At 47.3% G+C, this 23,991-nt stretch overlaps 9 protein-coding genes across 9 annotated transcripts; 3 read left to right on the top strand and 6 right to left on the bottom strand.

Annotated features, from left to right (window-relative positions):
* Positions 1–324: 324 nt before the first annotated feature.
* On the bottom strand, positions 325–3,395 carry TSTA_010710 (actin binding protein, putative). The gene is made up of 5 exons (XM_002483144.1): positions 3,358–3,395; positions 2,876–3,151; positions 2,612–2,799; positions 691–2,553; positions 325–618 (listed from the first exon to the last, which is right to left on the bottom strand). Exons 2-5 carry the CDS (start codon positions 3,081–3,083, stop codon positions 532–534), a joined length of 2,346 nt encoding a protein of 781 aa, XP_002483189.1. The 5' UTR covers positions 3,084–3,151; positions 3,358–3,395; the 3' UTR covers positions 325–531.
* A 1,358-nt stretch (positions 3,396–4,753) lies between these two features.
* On the top strand, positions 4,754–7,426 carry TSTA_010700 (dynamin-like GTPase Dnm1, putative; the record flags this gene model as incomplete). Its single annotated transcript, XM_002483143.1, has 3 exons — positions 4,754–4,852; positions 4,916–6,868; positions 6,925–7,426. The coding sequence occupies 3 exons, from the start codon at positions 4,754–4,756 to the stop codon at positions 7,237–7,239; spliced, it is 2,367 nt and encodes a 788-aa protein (XP_002483188.1). The 3' UTR covers positions 7,240–7,426.
* TSTA_010690 (UPD-GlcNAc transporter (Mnn2-2), putative) lies at positions 7,003–9,295 on the bottom strand. The gene is made up of 2 exons (XM_002483142.1): positions 8,984–9,295; positions 7,003–8,923 (listed from the first exon to the last, which is right to left on the bottom strand). The coding sequence occupies exons 1-2, from the start codon at positions 9,196–9,198 to the stop codon at positions 7,579–7,581; spliced, it is 1,560 nt and encodes a 519-aa protein (XP_002483187.1). The 5' UTR covers positions 9,199–9,295; the 3' UTR covers positions 7,003–7,578.
* A 371-nt stretch (positions 9,296–9,666) lies between these two features.
* Positions 9,667–12,562, bottom strand: TSTA_010680 (cell cycle checkpoint protein Rad17, putative; the record flags this gene model as incomplete). The annotated part of the gene is made up of 2 exons (XM_002483141.1): positions 9,667–11,629; positions 11,681–12,562. 2 exons carry the CDS (start codon positions 12,560–12,562, stop codon positions 9,761–9,763), a joined length of 2,751 nt encoding a protein of 916 aa, XP_002483186.1. The 3' UTR covers positions 9,667–9,760.
* Positions 12,563–13,032: 470 nt separating this feature from the next.
* On the top strand, positions 13,033–15,716 carry TSTA_010670 (tartrate dehydrogenase, putative). Its single transcript, XM_002483140.1, has 3 exons — positions 13,033–13,449; positions 13,502–13,992; positions 14,059–15,716. The coding sequence occupies exons 1-3, from the start codon at positions 13,188–13,190 to the stop codon at positions 14,404–14,406; spliced, it is 1,101 nt and encodes a 366-aa protein (XP_002483185.1). The 5' UTR covers positions 13,033–13,187; the 3' UTR covers positions 14,407–15,716.
* Positions 14,515–16,635, bottom strand: TSTA_010660 (C6 transcription factor, putative; the record flags this gene model as incomplete). Its single annotated transcript, XM_002483139.1, has 2 exons — positions 14,515–15,242; positions 15,285–16,635. 2 exons carry the CDS (start codon positions 16,633–16,635, stop codon positions 14,515–14,517), a joined length of 2,079 nt encoding a protein of 692 aa, XP_002483184.1.
* Positions 16,636–17,056: 421 nt separating this feature from the next.
* TSTA_010650 (uncharacterized protein) lies at positions 17,057–18,410 on the top strand. The gene is made up of 5 exons (XM_002483138.1): positions 17,057–17,147; positions 17,195–17,259; positions 17,328–17,341; positions 17,426–17,488; positions 17,542–18,410. Exons 1-5 carry the CDS (start codon positions 17,138–17,140, stop codon positions 18,206–18,208), a joined length of 819 nt encoding a protein of 272 aa, XP_002483183.1. The 5' UTR covers positions 17,057–17,137; the 3' UTR covers positions 18,209–18,410.
* A 135-nt stretch (positions 18,411–18,545) lies between these two features.
* Positions 18,546–21,002, bottom strand: TSTA_010640 (ELMO/CED-12 family protein; the record flags this gene model as incomplete). Its single annotated transcript, XM_002483137.1, has 3 exons — positions 18,546–19,158; positions 19,209–20,679; positions 20,736–21,002. The coding sequence occupies 3 exons, from the start codon at positions 21,000–21,002 to the stop codon at positions 18,629–18,631; spliced, it is 2,268 nt and encodes a 755-aa protein (XP_002483182.1). The 3' UTR covers positions 18,546–18,628.
* A 321-nt stretch (positions 21,003–21,323) lies between these two features.
* On the bottom strand, positions 21,324–23,507 carry TSTA_010630 (protein phosphatase type 1 complex subunit Hex2/Reg1, putative). Its single transcript, XM_002483136.1, has one exon. It carries the CDS (start codon positions 23,322–23,324, stop codon positions 21,546–21,548), a length of 1,779 nt encoding a protein of 592 aa, XP_002483181.1. The 5' UTR covers positions 23,325–23,507; the 3' UTR covers positions 21,324–21,545.
* Between the last annotated feature and the right edge of the window lie 484 nt (positions 23,508–23,991).

Here is a 23,991-nt window from a genome sequence, read left to right as displayed (position 1 = left end):
AAAGGGGTTTCCTTCGCAATTCACTTGTTGCAACATGATGATTCAATAGCAGCAGGATCAAAACCAGGCTGATTAATGCTGGCAGAAAAATCGGTTGAAGAAAAGTGATGACTACTATGCTCGGGAGATAGATATGTAAAAGCAATATACGACTAAAAACCAGGTTCTGATGCTGAGATTCATCATAATAGCAAGTCACTAGTACTTATCAACAAATAGGTCGGCCTTTTCACCGAAGCCGATCACCCCACCGGAGCTTCTAGTGGTCAGACTTTGAGAGTTGGTTATCTACAATGTCCGCAGTTACTGTGGTTTGAGAGAGTATCGCTATACACTTATCACTTCACAGAAAACAGAATTCCTGAAACTAATCCAAATTTACAAATCGCTTAATAACCAAAGTTTCGGCTTTTCACTATTTCCAAGGAATTTCGCTTGTTTATTGAGCAAGCTCTGACTCCCTCCCAGGAAAAAGGCAAACAACCAAAAGAGAGAAAAGATAAAAATATACCACAGAACCTAGGACCTCTTCTACTGGTCCAATTCCACATAGTTGGCTGGGAAAAGACCGACCTTGCCATCGTATTCGCCAGACCACCAGTCCTCGTCGGGGAACTCCTAAATGATCAGTTAGTATAAATTTCGATATGGACTGGGATTATTCCTTCCGTGATGAAGGGTATGTCTTACAATGTTCACGATCTTAGCTCCATCCGGGAAGCTTAATTCGTTATCTTCGGCAGCCTCGTAATCATACAACGCCGTTGCAGTGTGGCCGCTGGTTTCAGCATGACCAGCGGTAGCATGGTGGCTGGCCTCAGGCTCAGGCTCTGTTGCTTCGGGTTCCTGTGCATGATGATCTTCGTGCGCAATAGCTTCTTCTTGCTGGGCAACATCAGAAGCCTGTTCAACGACTTCAACATAGTTGCTAGGGAACAAGCCACGGTGTCCATGCACATTAACGCCCAACCACCAATCTTCGTCAACCATCTCAATGTCGATAACGTATTCACCTTCTTTAAGTTCAATCTCATTATCTTCCGCTTTCTCGTAATCATACTGGACAATGGCGCGGATAGATTGTGATGTAGCCGCAACTTGTGCAGAGGTTTCGGCAACTGCACGACCAGTATCGTGGGCTTGTTCCTCTTCAAGCTCGGTTTCGTCTGGAACAACTTGCTCTAGACTGCGGATCGGGAGAGCCTGAGGTGGTGAATGAACTTCCTCGTGGGCGTCTTGTACTAATGTCTCAGGAGCTGCACGGCTGACGGGTATTGCTACCCGGATAGGCGAGGCTTCTCTATGAGCTGGTGTAGGTGGTGTAGGAGAGCGAGGCTGAGGAGGTGGCGGGGGGAGATCCTGCTTGGTTTCTTTTTCAGGAGCCTCCTCCTCTGTAGGCACTGGTGCTGCAGGAAAACCGGGCAAGGGAATTTTCTGACCAGCATTTGGCTTGTTAGTGTGGTCCAGGGGAGGTGGCGGTGGAACATCTGCTGCACCGGAAATGTCTCTGGTTGACTCTGATGCCGCCTCACCATCATATCGTGCAGTCGCACTGCTTGCAGAGTGACCAGTATGGGTTGTCTGAACCGGAGCCCAAGACTTTCCAGTGTACGAACTCTTCCACCCGCCATCACCTGATACCTGTCTATTCACAGGTTCGCTTGGTGGTGCACTGGGTGCAGGTACAGCACCTCTTTCCCTGGCCTTTCTCTCTGCCCATAACTGAGCGGGAGTTTTGCCTCCTTCGTCAGCAAAAGTTCTGCTAGTCGAGGTGACCGGAGCTGCAGTAGGTGGCTTGACACCAAATTCAGTCGGAAGAGGTGCCTTTGTGCCCGTGAAATTCGAAGCACCGCCAAACCGATTGGCAACCTTCGGCTTAGGAAGGCTTGTCAAGCGTTCAGCAGGTTGTTGGAAAGCAGCCGAACGCTCTGCCAAGGTCTTACGTTCCTCGGACTCTGGCTGGGGTTCAGGAGCACTTCTCTCTGGAGTCGGCTGAGCCTTAGCACGAATTGCCGCGATATCCACTTTTCCGACTGGCTGATAAGCTCCCTTCACAGGTTCCGGTCGGTCATCGCCAGCTTGGCCGGATTCACGAGCTTGTCGTCGGATAGCTGAGATATCTACTTTACCAATCGGCTGATATCCACCCTTGACCACGTCTGATCTTTCCTCCACTGGAGTCTGTTTGAATTGGGGTTCAGGTTGTTTCTGAGAAGTAAGCTGATTGATATCGACCTTTGTGGGCTTGTAAGCTGAGGGTACTTTCTCTAGCTCTGTGCGGGTAACGGGCGGTGCATCTGCACCCCAGCCATCATCATCGACTGGGGCTTTTGAGATAGGAGCCAGTGTGCGAGCGCCGGGTGGAGGCACAACACCGCCGGATCGAGTGGCTGTGAATACCGGCTTGGTAGCCACGGGGGGCTTGACAGGTTCACTCGAGGCGGGGGTATTGGTTGCTGAGTATTTAGCTCCTGAAGCATCGGAGACTTTCTGGAGAATGCCTTCTGGTGTTAGATCACCATCCGATCGAGCGGTTATCTGGACATGGTAGCCCTGCAAGGAGTTGTTAGCGTCTTCTCCAGCACTACTGATCTCTGTGGTGTCTCCTTACTTGAAGGAAGCGTCCCACGGCAGCAAGATGGCTGTTGAAATACCCCTTGGTCCTTTCAGGCACTCCTTCCCCACACCACGCGATAAGAACGTTCTTTGGAAGCCCTGTGTTGGGGTCTTTCACTTTCACAAACGCAAACTGAATCTTGCCCTCGGAGAAATCTTCAATCAGGTCCACCAGCTCTCCTTCTGTATATTTTAAGTGTAAATCAGCCTTCTACTCCTCTTTATTTTGGGCCTGTTCATTTGTATCCAGGTCACCCACCGTCACTGCTTTGAACTTTCAATACACTTTCCTTATTCCCCGCATCCGGCTGAAATGCATTGACGAGCGGAGTTGTCACACTAAACACGGCCCATTGCGCATAAGTCGGCGAAGCAGCAGCTCCTGTGGTCGCCGGAGCGGCATTTACGACAGCTTGATAGCTCTTTGTAATCGACGGACCGTTTGTAGAGAGGTTGAGGGACGCCATTGATGTGGATGCTAGAATTGAGGGAGGTAGGCTTCGGAGGTTCTTCGTATCGCATACAGTGGTAGATGCTGCAGTAGAGGAAAGGAATATTAGTAAATGGGTTAATGGACAAACGACAAAAACAAGACACTGCGTATCGCTGATATTCCGGGTACTCAGCTGTACGCCGCAGCTTTGGAGGTTAGGCTATAAGCTGGTGGGATGGCATGTTTTGGTGTACGCAATGGCATCATAGGATGCCAAGAGAGGCAGCACAACAGAGAGGAATACTTACCCTTGACAATACTTCACAGTATGCAGACCACAGCTCTCAGAATGAGAAAATATGAAAGGATTGAGAATGTCTTCAGGGGAGGATTTGGAAGAGGGGAGTAGGTGTTCGTAGTTAACGCTTGGTATGTATGTGGCTGAGCGAGCGTAGTTGAGCTCAACTTAAGCTGGTGGCGTAAGCGGCTGGCCTAGCAGCCTTAGGCACCCGCGTTCTCCGAACCAACTTCAACAATAAACATACCACTTTTTCCTTACTACGAACGAGGAATACCTCACCGGTTTGCAGGCAATAAGTGATTTACTTCAGATAGAACAACAAGCAGAAGCTAGCTTCGACTGTCTAGCATGCAACTTCCAGATAAGGTGAAAGTAGAAACAGCTAATATACAAAGCTGGGATGAATAGGCTATTGTGACTGAAGCCGGGGAAACAAATCCAGATGCTGAAAAGGAGTAGCAGTCATATCTTAGCACCCAGTGAGACCTCACTAAGCTGGTCCTACTTCCAATGTTTCTTCCGATGCTGCGATAGACTCGATAGAGTGATGATGTCTCATTGTGCGGCATGTCAAGCCCATTCATGGCCCACGAGTGGGCTTCCCATGCGAAAACAACGCCTAAATACTTGTCACTGCTGTGACTAACCTTCGAACATCACGTATCAGAGCACTGTGAATGAAATAATCCAGATCCAGACTGTATTCCACGCATATTACACATTGTTGAAACCGAGAAGGCATGGTATAGTAGAGCACTATGAGTAGATTCGAAAAAGGCCTATAAGACAGAGCTATGGTACCTGGAGTAAAGCTGGGGTGTCTAGAGGTGGAAAATGTAACAGATGTTGGAATCCTCAGGAGTATGCCATTGCATACAGAGGAATCGATATATCATGGTGACCAACTCATGTAGAGCCACAAAATGCTGTGAACGAAAGTCAGTACAGCAACGATGTCTGTGACTGATGCGAGTTAAGTAGTTGATAGCTTGAGGCAAGAGAGAAGTTCAGGAAAGGAAGGGCCAGTTGCGGCAATTGCGTCACGTGAAACAGGCGGCATTAAGGGATCGCTCCAAGCTTGGTTTGAGACCCTCCGCCATCTCTTCTCCAATTTGACAGATTGTATATCTCTGTTGTTTCTTTTCTTTCTTTTCTTCTTCTTTCTGTGTTTGGAGAATATACATTCTCCACATACCACAGTTAGCTAGCTAGCTTTGTTTTCACAAGTGCAATTTGCAATAGATTCGCTCCGCCTACGCCTGTTACGTCTCTCCGCGTTCTAACCCGGTTTAAAAAAACTGTCACGACAACGCCAACCCTTTACGGCCCTCCCCAGCGATCCAGCTCTTATTATTACATTACCTGCCAGTGATTGGGTTGATTGACTCGCGTCAAACCTCAATATGGCCTCTCTTGGCGACGATTTGCTCGTCACGGTAAACAAGCTTCAGGACTTGGTTTTCAATACCATAGGCAATGATTCTCTTGACCTACCGCAGATTGTAAGCTTTCCCCGCAACCAAAGCATTAGAACTAGTCTGTGCTAATATTCATTATCGCGGTAGGTTGTCGTCGGTTCGCAATCTTCCGGAAAGTCCTCTGTCCTTGAGAACATCGTTGGCCGCGACTTTCTACCCCGGGGTAGCGGAATCGTGACGAGACGGCCATTGATTCTGCAACTGATCAATGTTTCCGAGGAAGAAGATGATAGTAACGATGCGGCTGTCAATATTCCACACACCGCCAGCAGTGTGGCCGCGCATGGAGAATGGGCAGAGTTCCATCATTTGCCGGGACGAAAATTCGAAGATTTCGCTCAGGTAAAGCAAGAGATTGAAAACGAGACAGCCCGCATAGCAGGAAACAACAAGGGTATCAATCGGCAACCGATCAACTTGAAGATTTTCTCTCCACATGTCTTGAACCTGACACTGGTCGACTTGCCTGGTTTGACCAAAGTCCCAATCGGTGACCAGCCCTCCGATATCGAGAAACAGACTCGCACACTCATCTCGGAGTATATTGCGAAGCCCAACAGTATCATTCTCGCCGTCTCTCCTGCGAACGTCGACCTTGTCAACTCGGAAGCATTGAAGCTTGCGCGCCATGTGGACCCTATGGGAAGGAGGACGATTGGTGTGTTGACCAAGTTGGATCTTATGGATCATGGCACCAACGCATTGGATATCTTGTCCGGTCGTGTCTATCCACTTAAGCTGGGCTTTATTGGAGTTGTCAACCGATCTCAGCAAGATATCCAAAGCGGCAAGTCACTGAGCGAGGCGTTGAAGGCAGAGGCAGACTTTTTCAGGCATCATCCGGCATATCGAAACATGGCTAATCGCTGTGGTACTCAATTTCTCGCAAAGACATTGAATTCGACATTGATGGCACATATCCGGGATAGACTGCCAGACATCAAGGCGCGACTCAATACTTTAATGGGACAAACGCAGCAGGAATTGGCTAGCTATGGAAACAAACAATTCAGCGGGAAGGAACACAGAGGTTCCCTCATACTACAGTTGATGACACGCTTTGCATCGTCATTCATCTCTTCAATTGACGGTACATCTTCGGAAATCTCGACGAAAGAACTCTGCGGTGGTGCTCGCATATACTACATTTTCAACTCTGTTTTTGGCCATTCACTAGAAACGATTGACCCAACCCATAACCTCACAGTATACGATATCAGAACAGCTATACGCAACTCGACGGGACCGCGACCCAGTTTGTTTGTACCGGAACTGGCTTTTGACCTATTGGTAAAACCGCAAATCAAACTGCTGGAAATTCCTAGCCAAAGATGTGTCGAACTTGTGTATGAAGAATTGATCAAGATTTGCCACACTTGCGGATCTCAGGAACTGTCTCGATTCCCTCGACTTCAGGGCAAACTCATTGAGGTCGTGTCTGATCTTCTTCGCGAGCGTCTTGGACCGTGCTCATCTTATGTGGAGTCCCTCATCGCTATACAGAGAGCATATATCAATACAAACCACCCGAACTTCCTAGGTGCGGCCGCCGCTATGTCTTCAGTTGTCCAAAATAAGCAGGAACAGGAGAAGAGAGTCTTACTCGCCGAAGAGCGCAAAAGACGGGAAAAGAGGAGACTCAAAGAGTTGGGTGAGACTAACGGAGTCACAGCCGAGGAAGAGGAAGAACAACCCCCGGAGTCTCGAAGCCGAACTCTACCTGTTCGGGGGTCCAATGCTGTTAGCTCGAGAACGATGTCTCCCCATGTCGAGACCGGAGTGAATAGCTCGCCACCAGTATTTGGAGCTGCAAATACAGCTCGAGATTCTTTCTTGAACTATTTCTTCGGCAAAGATGGGATGCCGTCGTCTGGTCCTCTCCCTCAACCGACACAAGCAGGACAAGGCCGGCGTGTTGGCCACAATACCGAGCCTAGCATCAGTCAAAGTATACGCCGCAGCGAACCTCGGTCGCCAGTGATACCGCAGGAAGAATACAGCGCCCCAGTCTCCGATTACGGCAGGGACGTTGCACAATTCGTAAGTTACCCAAAACTATCAAAGAAAAAATATATAAAAATACTAACACCTCCCAGCCCTCCGAAAACGTCGAACCAAACCTTACCGACCGCGAAATCATGGAAACAGAACTAATCCGTCGCCTGATATCATCCTACTTCAACATTGTCCGCGAAACCATCGCTGACCAAGTCCCCAAAGCAGTCATGCACCTACTCGTCAACCACAGCAAGGACGTAGTTCAAAACCGACTCGTCAGCGAACTGTATAAGGAAGAACTATTTGGAGATTTGCTCTATGAAGATGACGGCATCAAAGCAGAGAGGGAGAAATGCGAGCGATTATTGGAAACGTATAAAGAGGCGGCGAAGATTGTGGGTGAGGTTCTGTAGTTTAGACTTTACCTTTTTTCTGTTTTATTATCGTCTGCTGTCTTTTCATGTCTGTATAAACATTTTCGTTTCGTGCTTTTCAAGGGGGAATTAGCCTTTTTTTTTCGCTTGAACGATTTGTTTTGATCGTGTATTGTACCACATCCCTCCTATCTATCACATTCTCCAATTGAAGCAAATCAAATCAAATTAGTGCAGTGCAGTGCATTTCAATCATCTATCAACCATACGAAAGCCAGCTAGTTCTATTATGTGCTTTACATCATGCTATGAACAACCATGTACTTTTCAGATACCTGAACCAACTCATACAACCATATTCAGCAGGACAAGATAAAATCACACCTTGACCTTCCTCTTCCTCGTCGGACTCGTCTCCCTCATACTCAACGATGAAGACGACAAATTATTCTTTGCCGCCGAAAAGAACGACGGCACTCCTCGTTTCCCCCCTTTAGTATCATCGTTGTTATGACGATAATGTAACTCTGTGTTTGCGGCAGCAGAGTTCATCTTTTTGCTTTTTGCTCTTGCGCTGCCCACTCCGTATAATGCGCCTCCCAGAAAGACGAAGCCGGCACCAATCAATACTCCTGAGGCCAGGGAGTTGCCGAAAATATAGATGGAGAGTAGTAGCGAGACCAATTTGCGAATATTCAGGACTATGGTCACAGTTAAAGAAGATGACTTTGCCGCAAGTAAGTAAACGCCTCGGATGCAGATGTATTGTGTTAAAGCGTTGATGACGAGATAAAAAATCTTACTGGGTGTTTTGTTTAGGATTATTGTGATCATGTCTCGAGGCACTGATTCTGTTGAAGCAGACAGAATGCTGGAGAATGAATTGCCGCTTTGCGCGAGAAGATTGCTGCTATGCTCGGTGAGTGCTGATGGGGTAGCTGCAGCTACTACTGCCATGGAAGATGGTGTAACGCCGGATGACAGTGAAGCAGCGATATGACGCGAAACAGACATTGTCGCATTCTGGACGGCGTCATTCATAATCACCTCCTGTGGTAGGGATCCAGCAGCGGCAGGGTGTAAATCAGCTAATATCGACGGGGAAGACATGAATGCGCGAAACTGGGACGATAATTGGGTATATGTCGGTAGAAAGAACGGCAAAGAAAGCATATGCGAATACAGCAATGCTTCGCGCCAATGCGTATTTCCATGCGTGGCATATAGTCGATCGGCATAGACACCTTGAAAAGCAGATAGCAGCATGGCCAATGCTAGGATGGTGAATCCAGTGACGAAAGTCAAAGTTGACTTTCCTTCCTCTTCCCCGGACGACAGACTGATCGCTTTACCCTGTGCCTTGGCATCTGCCAATGCAGCAGCCACAACCCCCAAAGTTAATAGCATGACCGAGAAGATTTGCATTCGTGAATATCGTCGGCCATTATATAGATACCCAATGATCATTGATGCGACGGGTCCACCAGACCTCAGGATGATATGTAGCGGTACAGAGATCCGATACGCAAAGGCCCAGTTATTCAACAAATTGACCGTGACGAAGAATAAAGTGTATATACTCCACGATCGTAGGGGAATAACGGGCGCTTTCATGAAAAGTGAGGAGGCACCAGCGGACCAGGAGAGGAAACTCGGAATCGTAAACAGCGAGACGGTCACGAATTGCACAAAGGTTATGAGAGGCCCGGCAGCAGGCTCGTCTCTGCGGTGTGTTAGTTTCCGTGCTGTAATTCGAGCAGCGCATTCGACGAAGACGACCTACTTGATGATAGCTTCCAATGCGAAAACATTTCCACAACAACCGCCGAAAATCAAGAAGCCAACAACCGTAGCATCGAGCCACTTCGGCAACGAAGCAAGCAGAATCCCAGCTGTGACGCTTTTCGCATTATTCTCGTTTTCGGTCTCGTGGTCATCAGCATGATCATGCATGATCACAACCTCGTCCCCTTTCTCATTTGCCACTTGGCCGGTCATGTCGCGTTTCGTCGTTGTCGATTCGTCCCGAAGAGTAGGAGTGTGTATACGGTGTCGTTGTCGTTGTCTCACAGAAGCATCATTTTGGTCTGTGTGATAATTCTGCTAGATAGAGTAAATAAAACAGGAGTCAGTCTCACAGATAGACCAGAAATCGGACTAAGATCTCGTTGATCAAGCTAGTCTGAAAGTAGGGGATTGTGGATGTTGTTGATCGCATGAGGCAAAAAGATGGCAAGGGGAGACTGACAGCAGATCGCATTGTTCACTGGGCCCACAATAACGTGCTCGGGGAGATGTCGGGATTGAGACATCAATTTCTCTTTGATGTTATATTATTTCAGATGAATTCATGTTGTTTCGGTTGAAGAAGTAAATATAGAGCAGAGAAAGTTAGGGGCATAAAGACGGAACGTGGCTTCTACTGTATTTGTCTCCGCAGACTGTTCCAGCCCTTGTGCCTGACTGACTTTTACGGCATCAAGATACAATATATAAATTCAATATCCAACTCCGGCTATGCAGTCATCATACAACCTCCCGAAATAAATCAAGTCATAAATTAGTCCTCAATGTCATCGTCGCTTAAAAACAATTGGTCCTCCTTTTTCTCTACAACATCGTGCGTGTCCAAGCGCCGGATCCCAGGTCGGTGGCTATTCGTACCCTCGATTTCTTCCTGTGCATCATCCTCTAAAAAGTCCTCTTCCGCGGGAGGATGGATGCCTTTGAATTGCGTGATTCGATCCAACCCGCGGGGAGAACTCACATGATTATTAGCCATGATTTTGGACAGATACGGCAAATAGTAAAGAAGCATGTCTTCACGAGACATCATGAAAGGCATCTGCTGCGAGTCATTGTCTTGTTGTTTGGAATTTGTGTTCAACGATAGATTCGAATTCATCGCATTCGCCTTCCAGGACGCAACACCTCCGTCACGGACAGCGGCAACGCTGTGTTGGCCTGGGTGCCTGATACCAGATGGGTCTAGCAAGAGCTGTCTCTCCCACAGATTCACCAACCCATCAACTTCCTCAATATTCTTCCATAGTCGTTGCGAAGTCGGATAGTAGAGTTTGTACGGGCCAACGCGCTTGCCCTTAGTCGATGATGCCAAGAAAGAAGACTGATCGACTTTCCTCCGCACAGGGTACGGCAAAGAAAACAACATTCCGCGCACCGCAACATGGAAACTGATTTCGTCCTGTCGTAATCGGTCAACACTTATGCCGTAGCCTAGGAATCGACCGCGCGCGGTTCCAATTCCATTCCTGCTGTTGTATAAGAATGATCGAGTTTCCGAGCCCAGGATATCACTATCTGATAGATGCTCGATGCATCCTTCCAGTGTCTCTGTAAATGTCGGCCCATCGCATGATGGAGGGTAATTCTCATGTAAAGCGGCAGTGAAAATGTGAACATCTGTCCCAGTCTTGTCCATCATATCCTCAACAGATACCTGCGATACCTTCGGGCGGTCTAAATGCATTAAATGACTTGGAGGTGCAACGTGAAGTTCTTGTCCTGTCTCCGCTGGGTCTATAGTTTCATCCCTCTTATTATAAACCACCTTGCCAACAGCATGAAATAAACCAAGACTAGTCTCGCGCTGCGTAATCAGCTCCAACGATTCTTTTTCCATGGCAGTCAGTGGAGCTGTAGTTTTTGACGACTTCCAAGCAACCCTGCCACTCCATCCTTGATTGGTCGTGTCATTTCGTAAACAGAGGAACTCAAGTGCAGATATAGCGCTGCGGATATCCCCCAATTCAGACAGCTTTTTTAGGACTTCGATACCCGGTATCCACTGACGTTTCGACTGGTTGGCTTCCTTTCTTAAGATGAGTTGCAAGGCTTTCAGCATGAATGTGGGTGCTATAGGATTGAATTCGATGGTTGTTGTGCCGGGATGAGTATACACTTCTGGGCCGAGTAATCTGTGCGCGGTCAAATTCTCAGACGTCGCTCCGCTCGTTCCTAGCATTGTCTCTGAGATTATAATGACAATAGGCGGCGTTGTGTCCGGTGTATTTCCGAATATATTTCTTGAATTAGATGAGCTTGACGCTAAATACCGTCGGAGAGATGTCTGAAACGAAGACAACGCAGTAGAGCCCCAGGATAAATTGGCTGGAAATTCTTCTATCAATATAACTCTTTTTTGGGCCGACGGCGATGATGTCTGTTTAGTTATATGGGTCTTTGATGCTGAAGGAGCCGAAGAATCACTCAGATCAAGACCACCGAAACTGTTCAATTGGCCCAAGAAGTAGTCGAATTGAGAGCTTAGAGAACTGTATTGGCCATTGCCGGTATCAGTGCCGAAGGGATTTTTCCAGTCGACAATGTCGAAGTTCAGCTCGTCGGAAAGCAGCGAGACAGTTGCGGTTTTTCCACATCCTGCGGGACCGTGGAGTACAAGTATTTTCTATCCTCGTCAGGTTGATATCAACGCAGTAGGACACAGAAGTAAACTTACATGCCTAGTTCTCCCGGACAACGCAATACTAAGCCATTGTCTGACATCAGCCACCTTCTTTTTGTGAACAGCCAATTGATCCAGGAGTGTGGGCGGATATTGATCTGACCAAGGCTTCCGCCCCGGCTCTTCTGTCGTAGAAGCTACGTCTGTCCGCTTGACGACTTCATCGTCATCCAGTATAAACCGCTTCGAAGAAGTACGCGAAACCGTCTTTGAAATTGCAGACGCCATCGTGCTGTTCTTATTGGCCGAATCTCGAATTGCAAGTTCATTCGACGGCTTATCCAAACAACGCGCAGATTCAAGACTGCCATCAATCCAGTCGTCTTCGAGCCAGTCATCTTCAATCAGATCATCCTCCAGTTCTTCCGCAAAGGAGGAGGCCTCCTCTGCTTGTCGTAAGCCAGCATCTGATTTGGTGAATGACCATCGTTGTTCATCGGTTGCAGGCTGGAAGAAATTGTGCAATGATCGTGTTGATTCACTTGGCAGCTGTCTTTGTTGACGAGTCTTTTTCTTTGGTGATGGGGAAGTTGGCACTTTCGAATCCTTCGGTTGTTTTCGAGAAGACGCGCGCGACTTGGTTTTCTCACTCATCTTGGATTTGGTTGTTGTTGATGCTGTTGTCTTCGACCGCTTCGAAGGATTCTCGCATGATGATGATATACTAGTATTCACCGCTGATCTAGAGTAGGTCTGAAAGATTAGCTTAAACGCCAGGAAAAATCTGATAGAGAATGATAAAGTGTATACCAAAGAAGTACTCTTCCTCTCGGGACTGGTCAAATCCACTGATGGCGACGGTACAATCGAGTCCTCGTTATCTGATGATGAGAGCACCACCAGTTTGCGCTGCCTTTTGGCGGGAGGAGCAGCCATGGTGATGACGATGTTGATATATTGGTAAACAGTATACCATGATCATCGCTCGTGCAATAAGAGTTGTTACATTGATACGTATGTAGTTAGTTGATGATAATGCTGAGGTAATTGAGATGAGGTTCAGGTTGATTGGAAGGTGAGGAGTGAACAATTCCCCGATCTCGAGTCTGGTCCTAGCTATCTTATCGATAACCCTAACCCTCAGCGACCACTCCGAATGTTCATACATTCTTCACCTCTTGCTATGTTCAACAGCAACAAGTGTCAGTTTAGCCGTTTCTATATCCTTGGATAGATCAAAAACCACTTTTTAGACAAAGTACAAACACATATCACCATCTTCCATTGGCGCTTGGGGAGTGCCGGAGAGGAGGGGCCGGACTTGTCTTTGTCCGACTAGGGTTCTTGCATTCGGACATATTTCCCCATAACCCACCAACCAAAGCACGACTTCAAGCTTCAGACTTGGCTATGATAAGACTTCACAGCGTTTAGAAAAGTCGCATGAGGGGCTACGGCGGGTTTCGCAACATATAAACTCCTCTCATCGTCACTCGATCCCTTGAATGCTCTTCAACCTGATTAACCTTAAAAGAATCCAGCCAAGCCAGCCACACTCAGTATGTCTCCCGCACATAGTTCTGATATGCCCAGCTACAGCATTGCTTCTATCCCGGCCGATGGAATTGGGCCGGAAGTCATCGATGCAGGGATTACAGTGCTGAAGGCCTTGGCTGATACGCTCGAAACGTTCCGACTAGACTTTACTCATTACGACTGGAGCTCCGACACGTACAAAAAGACTGGTGAATATATCCCTGATGGCGGTTTGGATCGATTGAAGAAGCATGATGCTATTCTGTTTGGCGCCGTGGGTTCACCTGGTAAGAGGCTCGACTTTATGCTTAGAAGTATCATGACTCATTTAGGTTGCAGATGTTCCGGATCACATCTCTCTTTGGGGTCTCCGATTAGCCATCTGCCAGCCTCTCCAACAATATGCAAACGTGAGACCTACAAAAGTCTTCCGAGGTACTCAGTCCCCTCTCCGGAACTGCGCCGTTGGCGATCTCGATTGGGTCATCATTCGTGAAAACAGCGAAGGTGAATACGCCGGCCAGGGAGGACGTTCGCATCAGGGTCGTCCCTGGGAGGTTAGCACCGAGGTAGCCATCTTTAGTCGCCATGCCATCGAGCGGATTATGCGGTTTGCCTTTGAAACTGCTCAGCAGAGACCACGCAAATTGCTCACGGTTGTCACCAAAAGCAATGCTCAGCGTAATGGCCTGGTGCTCTGGGATGAGGTTGCCAAAGCAGTGGCACAGGACTTCCCTGATGTGACCGTTGACAAAATGCTTGTGGATGCAATGACTACGCGTATGGTTCTTAAACCAGAGAGCCTCGATACAATTGTGGCAACAAACTTGGTATGACTATGAGAACTCAAGGACCTAATAGCCTATCAGAACTTGAAGCTGATGATGCAAACATAGCACGGCGATATTCTCTCTGACCTTGCAGCCGCTTTAGCAGGTTCCATTGGAATTGCCCCAACATCGAATTTAGATCCTACACGCCAAAATCCCAGTATGTTTGAACCCATCCACGGCTCCGCTTTTGATATTACTGGCTTGGGGATTGCCAATCCCGTGGGAACCTTTTGGACAGTAGTAGAAATGCTCAATTGGTTGGGTGAGAAGGATGCAGCGAGTAAGTTACTCGAATGTGTGGAGAATGTGTGCGAGCAGGGTGTTTTGACGAGAGATTTGGGTGGTAACGCTACTACCAAGGAGGTCACGGAAGCAGTCGTCGCGGAGATTCGAAAGCTGGGGGTGAAATGAGAGTTTTCATAGTATAAAGTAAGACTCATATGGATATCGGTTAGTGAATGATGGGAACTTATGACATATTCTCTCGACCATAGAGTAAATGAACTTTTCATAAAACATTCATAAAACATCAAAGTCGCCGTGAATGAGCCATGGTCCGTCGGCTACAGTCCACCCCTCATTCATCGAAAATCCATTCAAAGTTGGGAAAGTCGGCGCATATTGGGGGACCATGCCGTAGGAAAGGCCGTTTCCAGAAGAATCTCCAAACACCACACTTGCTGGATTATAGATGTCGCTTTCTTTGGCCAGTATACCAGTGCTATCGTACGTGGGATTCGCAAGGTACTCCTGAAGATGGCGATGCTCGTCAATAGAAATCCTTGATTGATGATCTAAGGTTATCGGGGGTGATTGTACTTGGTAGGGAGTGAATTGCTGGTTGTTTGCGACTGAGAAGCGTTCTTGATTATGATCTGATAGTCGAGGGTTCCGTAGCCTTGAGTGTTGGTCAATAGATGATGTCGATGTTCGGAATGAGTGTGTGTCATTGTGTTGAGATGATATTGTAGGGTTAAGCTGCTGACCCTCTTGCCTGACCGACGGTGTGCCGTTTTGTGAGCTGTTCTCCATAGCTGAGCATAAATCTTCTATAGCATGGATACATGTCTCTGGCCAGTCACTTTCTCTTATAGCAATGTTGCGAAGCACAGAAATTCCAACGCGAGCATATCGCAAAGCGCCTTTGTTGGTGAAGTGACCGGTCCAGGCCGCATATATGAGAATCATACATGACATCCAGACAGCTGACGTAAATGAAGGTGATGTTAGAGGAGCGCGTTGCTGAGCTGAACTTATTCCTATATGAAAGCGACGATTCATGTTCGAACCAGTGTTAATATAATCGTACAGAGCAACCAACAAAGACCTGGCGGAGTTGATACAAAGTTGAAAAGCGGTCTTATAATCTGCAGCAGTGGGATTATGGGCGGCAAGGAGTGGTCGATACAAGGAAATGGTAGCCTCATGCCTCGACACAATGAGCAACAACGCTTGATATGGTTGAAGAGGGGATTCAGAATCAGATTCAAGTGTATAGACATCATCGTACACCTCATTCCACCATTTCAAAAGTGCACTGTCCACTTCAGCAGCATCTGCCAGATTTTCTTGGCTATGCATGATCGATTTGTTCCGCAACTCAGAAATCAAGCCTCTCAATCGTGCAAATTTAGCCAAATGAGTTAGGAGTCTAAGGCGACTATCTTCTGCGTTGACACCCATATCCTCTGGGCCCGCTGAATGTCTTTCGGCTTGTGGGTAGCAAACATCGAAATCATCATCACGAATACTAAGTGGCACTCCTAGTGCTTGATTGAGATATCGTTCTAGGCAATATATGGACCAGAAGATACGACGGCGCATCGTGACATCTTCACTGGTAAAACAGGAATATCGTGTCGGACAGCGGTGTAAGCCCAGGTGGAAGGCCATGCGAGTCACAAAACCTCCGACTCGAGAAGCGGTATTCAAGCATAAAATAGAAGTTAAGAACAACTGGATACTGAACGCGGCTTGCAGTAGAGGAATGGAAGGCGATTCAGTCTGTAGTTCCCAGAGAGTGCTCATAGCTTCACGGACCGTCTGATATACTAGTTCCACAGAAATAGTTGGTGTTGAGGTCGGATTATATGTCAGGCCCATTCGGCTCATGATTGCAGAAATAGAGATAATAGACCGAACGATGATTGCATCTAGCCGATCAATCGACTTCAGCCCTTTTTGGCTGATTTGCTCCATAACACGAAGGATACGGGGCGCATTGACGAAAGGGTATATTGGATGCCAGTCTTCGAAATAATGATGTGTTAATCGTACCAATTCCTCAAATGAAAGCGACCGGTTGGTCGTGTCGAGCTCCTGCTTCTTCCATAGGGAAGTATGAGCTTTGCCTTGACCTCGAGCACGGTGAATATGATCATCTTCACCGGGAACTACGGTTTCATGTCCGCTGTCTCTGGCCTGTTGCAGGTCTGTGAAGCGACGGGCAAAGGCATTATAAACCGTGCGGACAAAGTGGATGCCGCTGGAGCTGCCAAGGAAGCTGATAGATGTATCGTCTTTGCGCATGATACCATATTCGCGTGGAGATGTATATGTAGTGCCAGTCCCAGTATTTGTAGGAGCACATCGACGGCGTTTGAGCTCGCGGTGGACATCAAATTCGCCAGTGTCAGCCATGGTTGACCTGATCAAGCATCAGGAATTCATCTTGAAAACCGACTCATATTTGTATTTCAATATTGAAATTGCACGGTAGAATGAGCCTCGCAAAAGAAGGACCATGCGGTCGATTCCATGTCATATCATGAATGTGGTAGGATAGATGTGAGAAGCTTCCTTCCAAAGAAGAAAACGATCGAGGTCGCGTCTCTCGGAGATGATTGGCTGAATCCTTTCACCTCTACGTAGCTTCATATATATACCCCAACCTTAATAAGATGGCAGGGACGGAGTAAATAAAGTGCGACTCCGGACGGAGTATTCAACACTGGTTATCCAAGCCCGGGGTTATTCAATTCCGGAGGTGGTTCACATGTTTGACCTGTTTGCACTAAACCAGATATCAACATGCTTCACTTCATGAAATATTCAAACTCATGATGACCCTGAGAGCTGCAGCTGGAACCTCAGCTTCAGAAGTGCCAATGAGCGATAACTAATAGCTAACTGGAACACCGAAATGGATACTGGTAGGATGAATATGCCAAAAATGAGACCCACTGTCTGATTTGCTTAGGTACGGTCAGGAGAGAAATTTTGCATCCAATCGCCTGTGAACCGTGCAGGCAGAAAAAGTGCAAGGTATATCTGCAGATACAGCATGAATCTCTCGTATGACGCGAAATTCTGACCGGATTACTCGAATCTAGTGTGACCGCGAAATGTAAGCATGTCTTGCTACATATATTCGATTTCTGTGTGTATGAGTGAGTGCGCTGATGCGATCTGACATGGTTATGGAATGAAGACCAGTTTGTTCACAATGCCTAGGAGAGCCATCAAAATGCAACTATCCGGAGAGTGGTAAAAGGTGACTCGACAGATTCAAAGATTGTCTTAGATCATGAACTGACTCAGGAGTAGAGGTCTACCATTGGGTTATATCACTCAGCTGGAACAACGACTTGCCGTCACAGAACTGGCCTTATTTGAAGCACTGGCAACACTACACTCACTCGGCCATGACGAAACAGGCCTGGTCAAGGCATCAGTCAAGTCCGGGATTGAGAGTAGACAGGGGAAACAATCACTCATGGAAGAATGGCGGAAGCTACCTCTGCGAGACGGGCTGACAGAGGATATTGAAACATGGTGGCAAGCCAAATCCGAGAAGTACCTCATACAACAACCTTCTGCTGAAAGGGATCAGCCCCAGGATCAACTCAAGCCACTATCGACCGGCCACTCCCCGGAAAACGTCACAGAAAACGATACTATAACCTCTCCACAAGCGTCCCCTGTGATGGAGTTTGCGGTTTCAACTGGCGCCGCACCCAGCTACCCAAGAAATGTCCATTATGATAACGACATCCCAAGACAACGTCCTAATTTTTCCCGGGAAAGAGTTTCTAGTACGGATGCAGAGCAGCACCATGCTACACCTGAAGTCGGCACAGGATATAGATCGATAATGCCACGCGAGACGAGAGGCTCTGAATTCTTCTCCTCCCATGATGTACAAAGATCGGATGCAGGAGACGGTAATAAAGCTGCTATTCTCGCTCGTACGCAATCTAGTCTATATTTCTAGGGATTTCAAAGATTCATGCAAAACCAACCAAAAGCTTACTTAGGGGAAGATGATGCTCCCATATCAACAATGTGTAGGTTTCATCCATACCGATTGGGTCGAAGACAAAACATCCAAGAAAGACGAATTGGTCAGTAGCTTTCAAGGTTACTTTGGTTGTTGCTATGTAGACCATTGATTTGAATTCACGTATAGATTTTACAAACCTATGAGTCTTGCAATGTTTCGAGAGAGAATCATGGATAGATAGGTAGTGTTCTGGGATATAAGAAAGATACTGATATATATACATTAATTCCCATATTCTTAAATAATTAGACTGAAACATCCATCCAGGTATCGACCAACCAGCATTATGTCCAAAAATCGCTAACAAAAACAATATTATCGAGAAGAAAAGAAAAAAAAAAAAGGGGGGAATCATACACCTCCAAAAACATCATAATAATAATCCTCATCCAATCCCTCCCTACTCGGAATCTTAGGTGTCTCACCCGCAAATGCCGCATCATCAAACCTAACATTCAACAACCTGATCTTCAAGCCGTAGTTACTAATCAGATTCACCAGCTTATTCGTCTCAGCCGTGATGGGTTGTTGGTTCAATAACATCAGTAACCCGTCTAACCATTCAGAAGCGATGCTATGACTCTGTGGACGGAGCGTCAAGAGTGGGATTTCGCGTTGAGTTGCTCTACTGCCGGTGCGTGTGTGGCTGCTGTCTTTGTTAGGGGATCTGGGGATGCCGGATGAAGAGGTTGCGATGGTGGGAGCGTAGCCATGAATGGTAATTTTGGTGGATGATATCGTTGTGGTTGAGGATGAGGATGTGCCGGGCGGAGGGTTGAGAGAAGATGCGCCGCCAGGAGTGGTTTTGATAGTTGAACCGGACGAGTCGTCTGACGAGGCAGAGACGTTTGATACTACTGAAGAGACGATGGATAGATCGACTATGCACTAATCAGCTTATTGACAACCAGAAGAAAAGCGGAGGGCTTACTCTTATTAGACAGACTATCCAAAACAGGTGCCGTCTCTTTGATAGAGTCAAAATCACTAAAGTGTAGATATCTCCGATTATGCGACAATTGCACATATTTATACCCATATGACGGTCTCTTCAAATCTGCCGTCTTGACCGGACTCAAATCATCAGCCCTGGGTGAAGCTGTCGCTGGCTCATTCGGAAACCAAGCACCCTGTAGCAGACAACGAATCCTCTGCTCTTTTACGAATTGTAATGCTTCATGCTGTAATTCATCCCGAACTTGTCTCAGATGCTGACCCCATGCATCTTCGTACGTGAGTTCGAGCAATTCCATCTGCAGTTCTCGTAGACGCTGATATTCGAAATCATCCAATTCCTCCTCAACATCTTGCACATCCTTTGTACGCGGTGCGCCTCCGACGACAGATTCCACCAGGATCCGGACTAGTTCCACGATCTTGTCGAAATCAGCAACTTCAGCACTGGTAGCTTTCCACAGACGGAAAAAAGCGTGCAAAGCCGCAACATGTATACGTGACCAGTGCAGCAATAGCGGTTTGAACACTTTATCGAAGTTTGACCGCGACTCCAAGACTAGATAATTTTTTGCGTCGTCTGTGGCTGACTTCTCAACTTCAAAATGTTCATAGAGCACAGATGTAACAGCCAACGACGCCCTGGCAATGGGACATCGCTGCTCAGCGGGTTTCGTCGAATGTTCCAATAACATCTTTTGAAAATCATCCTGATGCTTCCGAACGTAATCCGTCAAATCCATCATACCCAAAAAACCCATCTCATGAAACTCCGCAGCAGGACTTTCACTCTGAAAACCGAGCCGTCTCCATTTCTCAGGGTTATGTCTGCGCGATTTCTTCATATCGCTTTCGTTTCCAGTCCCATTCTCAGAAGAACCACCAGCACTACTGCCTGTAGTGCTACCCTCCTTCTTCTCCGGATTACTCGCCAAATGAATCCCCTTCAATGCCCGTCTGTGATCCGGCTTCTCTAAATCCACGGCCACATTCTTCCACTTCCTCAGCAACAGTTTTGTTAATGACTGAAACTCAATCAATGGATGCGCATGATCCTGTAATGCACTTCCTTGCATCAAGATATATACAGCCCGAATCACACCTAGATCCTGTAACTTTTTAATGAATTTCGGCCACTCCGATTCCTCGTCATTGGTGATTGAGTCCCGCATTAATGAATTTATAAGCTGTAACGCGTTTGCGCATAGTGCATGGTCGGCGGAGGATAATCTGCTGACTAGCATTTCGAGAAACTGAGGTTGTCTATCAATGGCGGGCTTGAGGGCTCGAAATCCATATACCTCTCTTTCTTGGCTATTCGGGTCTGCTGGCGTCTGTTCGGGCTCGAGTTGACTGACACTGTGAGGATGGGAAACAATCGAAACGAGCATGGCCATTGCTCCACGTAGAATATTAACGAGGGGATGCGTCACGATCAAATGAACAATCTACACGTCGTCAGCCTCCATCTTTTCCTCCACGACGGTAGATAGGAAGAAAATACCCTCTCAACAACCTCCTCATCCACATACTCCCAACCTTTATCAACTTCCAACAACCGCGCAAAACTCGTCAAACTATACGCCAACGTATTCCCCGCCGTCGTCAACGTCAAATACCGCAGTTTACTCAACCCGCCTTCCGCGATGAAGATGTCCGCAAACGATGGGTCGCCGATGCTACCTTGTAATTTGAAGGCGGCCATTTTGCGCACAGCGTCTTCGTCGCTGCCGAGGCGATTGACGAGGTCGGAGGGATTGAGGGTTTCCATGTCGTATGTCTTGTCGCGTGGAGATTGAGATGGTCGTGAGGTGATGATATGGAATGAGGTAAACAGTGCTCCCGACGCGCTCAATAGATAATCACAGATCCTCCAGGTAGAAATCAAGTCATATTTATTGTCTTTAATTCGTGTGCTGCTCTCCTCCTTGAATGATGTCGCGTACAGTCCGTGAATTGTCGGGGAAGAGCTGAAGGTTAGGGGTTTAGCTCTGATTAGTCCGAGGTACTCCACCTTAGTCCGGCTGATATTACTGCAGAGTATCTGCTTAAGTGAACTGATTGTTCATAACTACTAGAATTATCCGACCAAGTCACGAAAATAAATCAAACTCCTGTATTTAAACTACCTATCCCTCTACCCAAGTACCCAATAAGTGTATATCAATATTGCAGAAATCATCAAGTCATAACTCAAATGAAGAAATGATAGAAGATAAACGCTTGACTTGATCCAGCCTGATGTAAAAAACCGCCAACAAACTTGCAGGTAAGATAAATACAAGAATCGAATAAGATTAAAAGAGGATAGAGGTTACTTCCTCCATCCAACATTCCATATAACATGCGCAATATCCCGGGCTGTATTGACGGTATCGACAATCCGGCCAAACATTCCTGTATACGACGCTTCTTCGCCTTCTTCGTACGGCATAAACATTCCAGACGGCGTAAGATGGAGGTTTCCGCTTTTGCTGGCGTCGTCCTCAACGCCCTCGCTGTATTCCAATTCTTGGCGATCTTCGGGGTTGACGAACCAGGGTCGATTGTGCGAGGAGTCATAGGTGTGTCGTCGGGAGTTTTTAGCGCTCCAGTATGGCTCTTGCTCGTCATCGTCATCGTCAAGAAGGAAATTAGCTTCTGGTCTTGGTGGCCGTAACGTCTCTACTGATGGCGTTGGAGATAGCTTGCTACTAGGGCTTCGTGTGTCGTCTTGACCCGAGCTCCACGGCAATTCAGGTGTATCTGATCGACACTTCAACGTGGTCGGTGGCAAAGGCGCAATCGTCTTACTTTCGCTACTAGTACTACTCCTTGGAGTACTCCGCGAACTACTGATATACGACACCGACGTAGATGATGTCGTCGTCCCGGCTGGGAACGATCGAGAACTGACCTGCTTCATCATGACAACTCCCTCGTCAGACTCTGTATCTGCAGTATCATCATTGTAATAGCTATTGCGGTGATCATAGTCATCGTCTCCATACTCGTCGTAGTCATTGTCGTACTCTTCTCCAAGGAAAAACAACGACGGATCAACATCGTGTTCTCCGTAATCCTTGGCTTCAACGGCAATGCATTGCACCACTTCATTATTGAAGTGGATATGACGCTTTTCACTCGGCGAAACTAACCCTGACGAAGCTGATTCTAACGGTGTGCAGTGGGCGGATGATGAATTGTTGAATGAATATTCCGGTATGCGAGCCAAAGGAACACCCATATCAGACGTGGCCCGTTCAAACGCGGGTTTGCCTCGTGAATAATGTTCCGCCTTTTGTGCTTGTAATATAGCACCGGCGTGTTTCAAAAGAGTATGTTGTGACAACGACCGCTGCAGGATGGCTTCGGAAGCAGTCTTTTTCTTCAAAATGGATTTTCGGTCCAAGAATGAATTCGTCGATGACAGTCCACTCGGTGGTGGAGGCTTTTGCTTTGGTGTTTTGAAATCTGTCTGCAGAGGTCCATACAACCACGTCACATCACAGTCCTTTAACCAGTTCAGTGTTTCGGGTGATACTGTCCGCAGTCCGTATTTGTTTTTAGCCCATGTCCGCCATGAAGCATTCTCTAATCTGACTCCATTACTATACCGGTCCTTCCGAGCCACGACATAACGCCATGATGTCCAGATATCTTCTTCTCTCCAGTCGTGAGATAAATAATCGACATGTCGCTCGGGCTCGGACTCTATCGATGCATCGTCACTCGATGTTCGTAACAAGGGATCCAATCCGGTGGGAGTCGGTGCCGCTGCTTGTGTAGTCTTTGGCGTAGACAGGCCGCTATCTTTTTGTTGTTCTTCCTGTTCTGTATATTCTGCCTCAAACGCGGGCAAAGCTAGCTCATCGCCTTCCCCATCGGACGTCACCTCAGACGACAAACTACTCAAGGTCGGGGTATACACAGGCGACACTAGAGCTGGTCGAAAGTCGAGTTTGGACGTGGTCGTCGAGGAGAATTCAGCGTCTTCAAAGTAGTCCGACATGGGCTCGTTGAATAACTCTTCGTTTTCTTCAATGAAGCGCGGTTGTAGAGTGCGAGGAGGGCGTATCAGGTCATCCCTATCAGAAACCACCACTGTGGACATGGTTGTCGTCAGGCCGATTGCCTCTTGCTATCACCTCGACATGTCTTGCGTATATGTCAGAAGGTACCACAGCGAGTCGGAGTGCACATTCGAGGGGTAACTGATAGACGGACTGATGGAGAGGTACGACCAGAGGCAATGCGCGCGGTATGTACAGTCCAGGGTGAGATAGAGAAAGAGCGTGGAGGTCGAAAAAAAGCCGGATCGCCACCTACCAAAATCTACCAGCAAAACTAACAATTTAGCAGTAACTTAGAAGGCCTCAGAAGGCGTTGGACTAGCCCGATGGCGTTAGCTTGGAGAAGAATGATTGGCTGAATGAGCACGGACGATTCGATCGATACATTAATACTGTCAATACATACTGATAACAATACGTACCGTCAATAAACGGAAAGAATATTATCTAGAGGATATGTACGACAGAAGTAACTACACACTGTCTGCTAGCAGCACGGTACATAGGTTATCAATGTTGTGCTGTCAATGTAACAGTCAATAGATGAAAACGGCTCCACAGACTCTCTAGACCGGCAGAGCCCCGCTGAGATTCCTGGAATTCTGCTCTTGTCAGTGTCTAGGAGGGCTACACTCCGGGTTGCCGATATCAAGAAATTAGTCCATCTTGGTCGGAATCATCTAATTACTGCAGCAACTTGCATCTAGG

The sequence above is a fragment of the Talaromyces stipitatus genome, genomic scaffold (assembly GCF_000003125.1).
Source record: "Talaromyces stipitatus ATCC 10500 scf_1105507295549 genomic scaffold, whole genome shotgun sequence".
NCBI classification, from domain to species: domain Eukaryota; kingdom Fungi; phylum Ascomycota; class Eurotiomycetes; order Eurotiales; family Trichocomaceae; genus Talaromyces; species Talaromyces stipitatus.
This window is presented reverse-complemented; position numbering and strand designations above follow the sequence as displayed.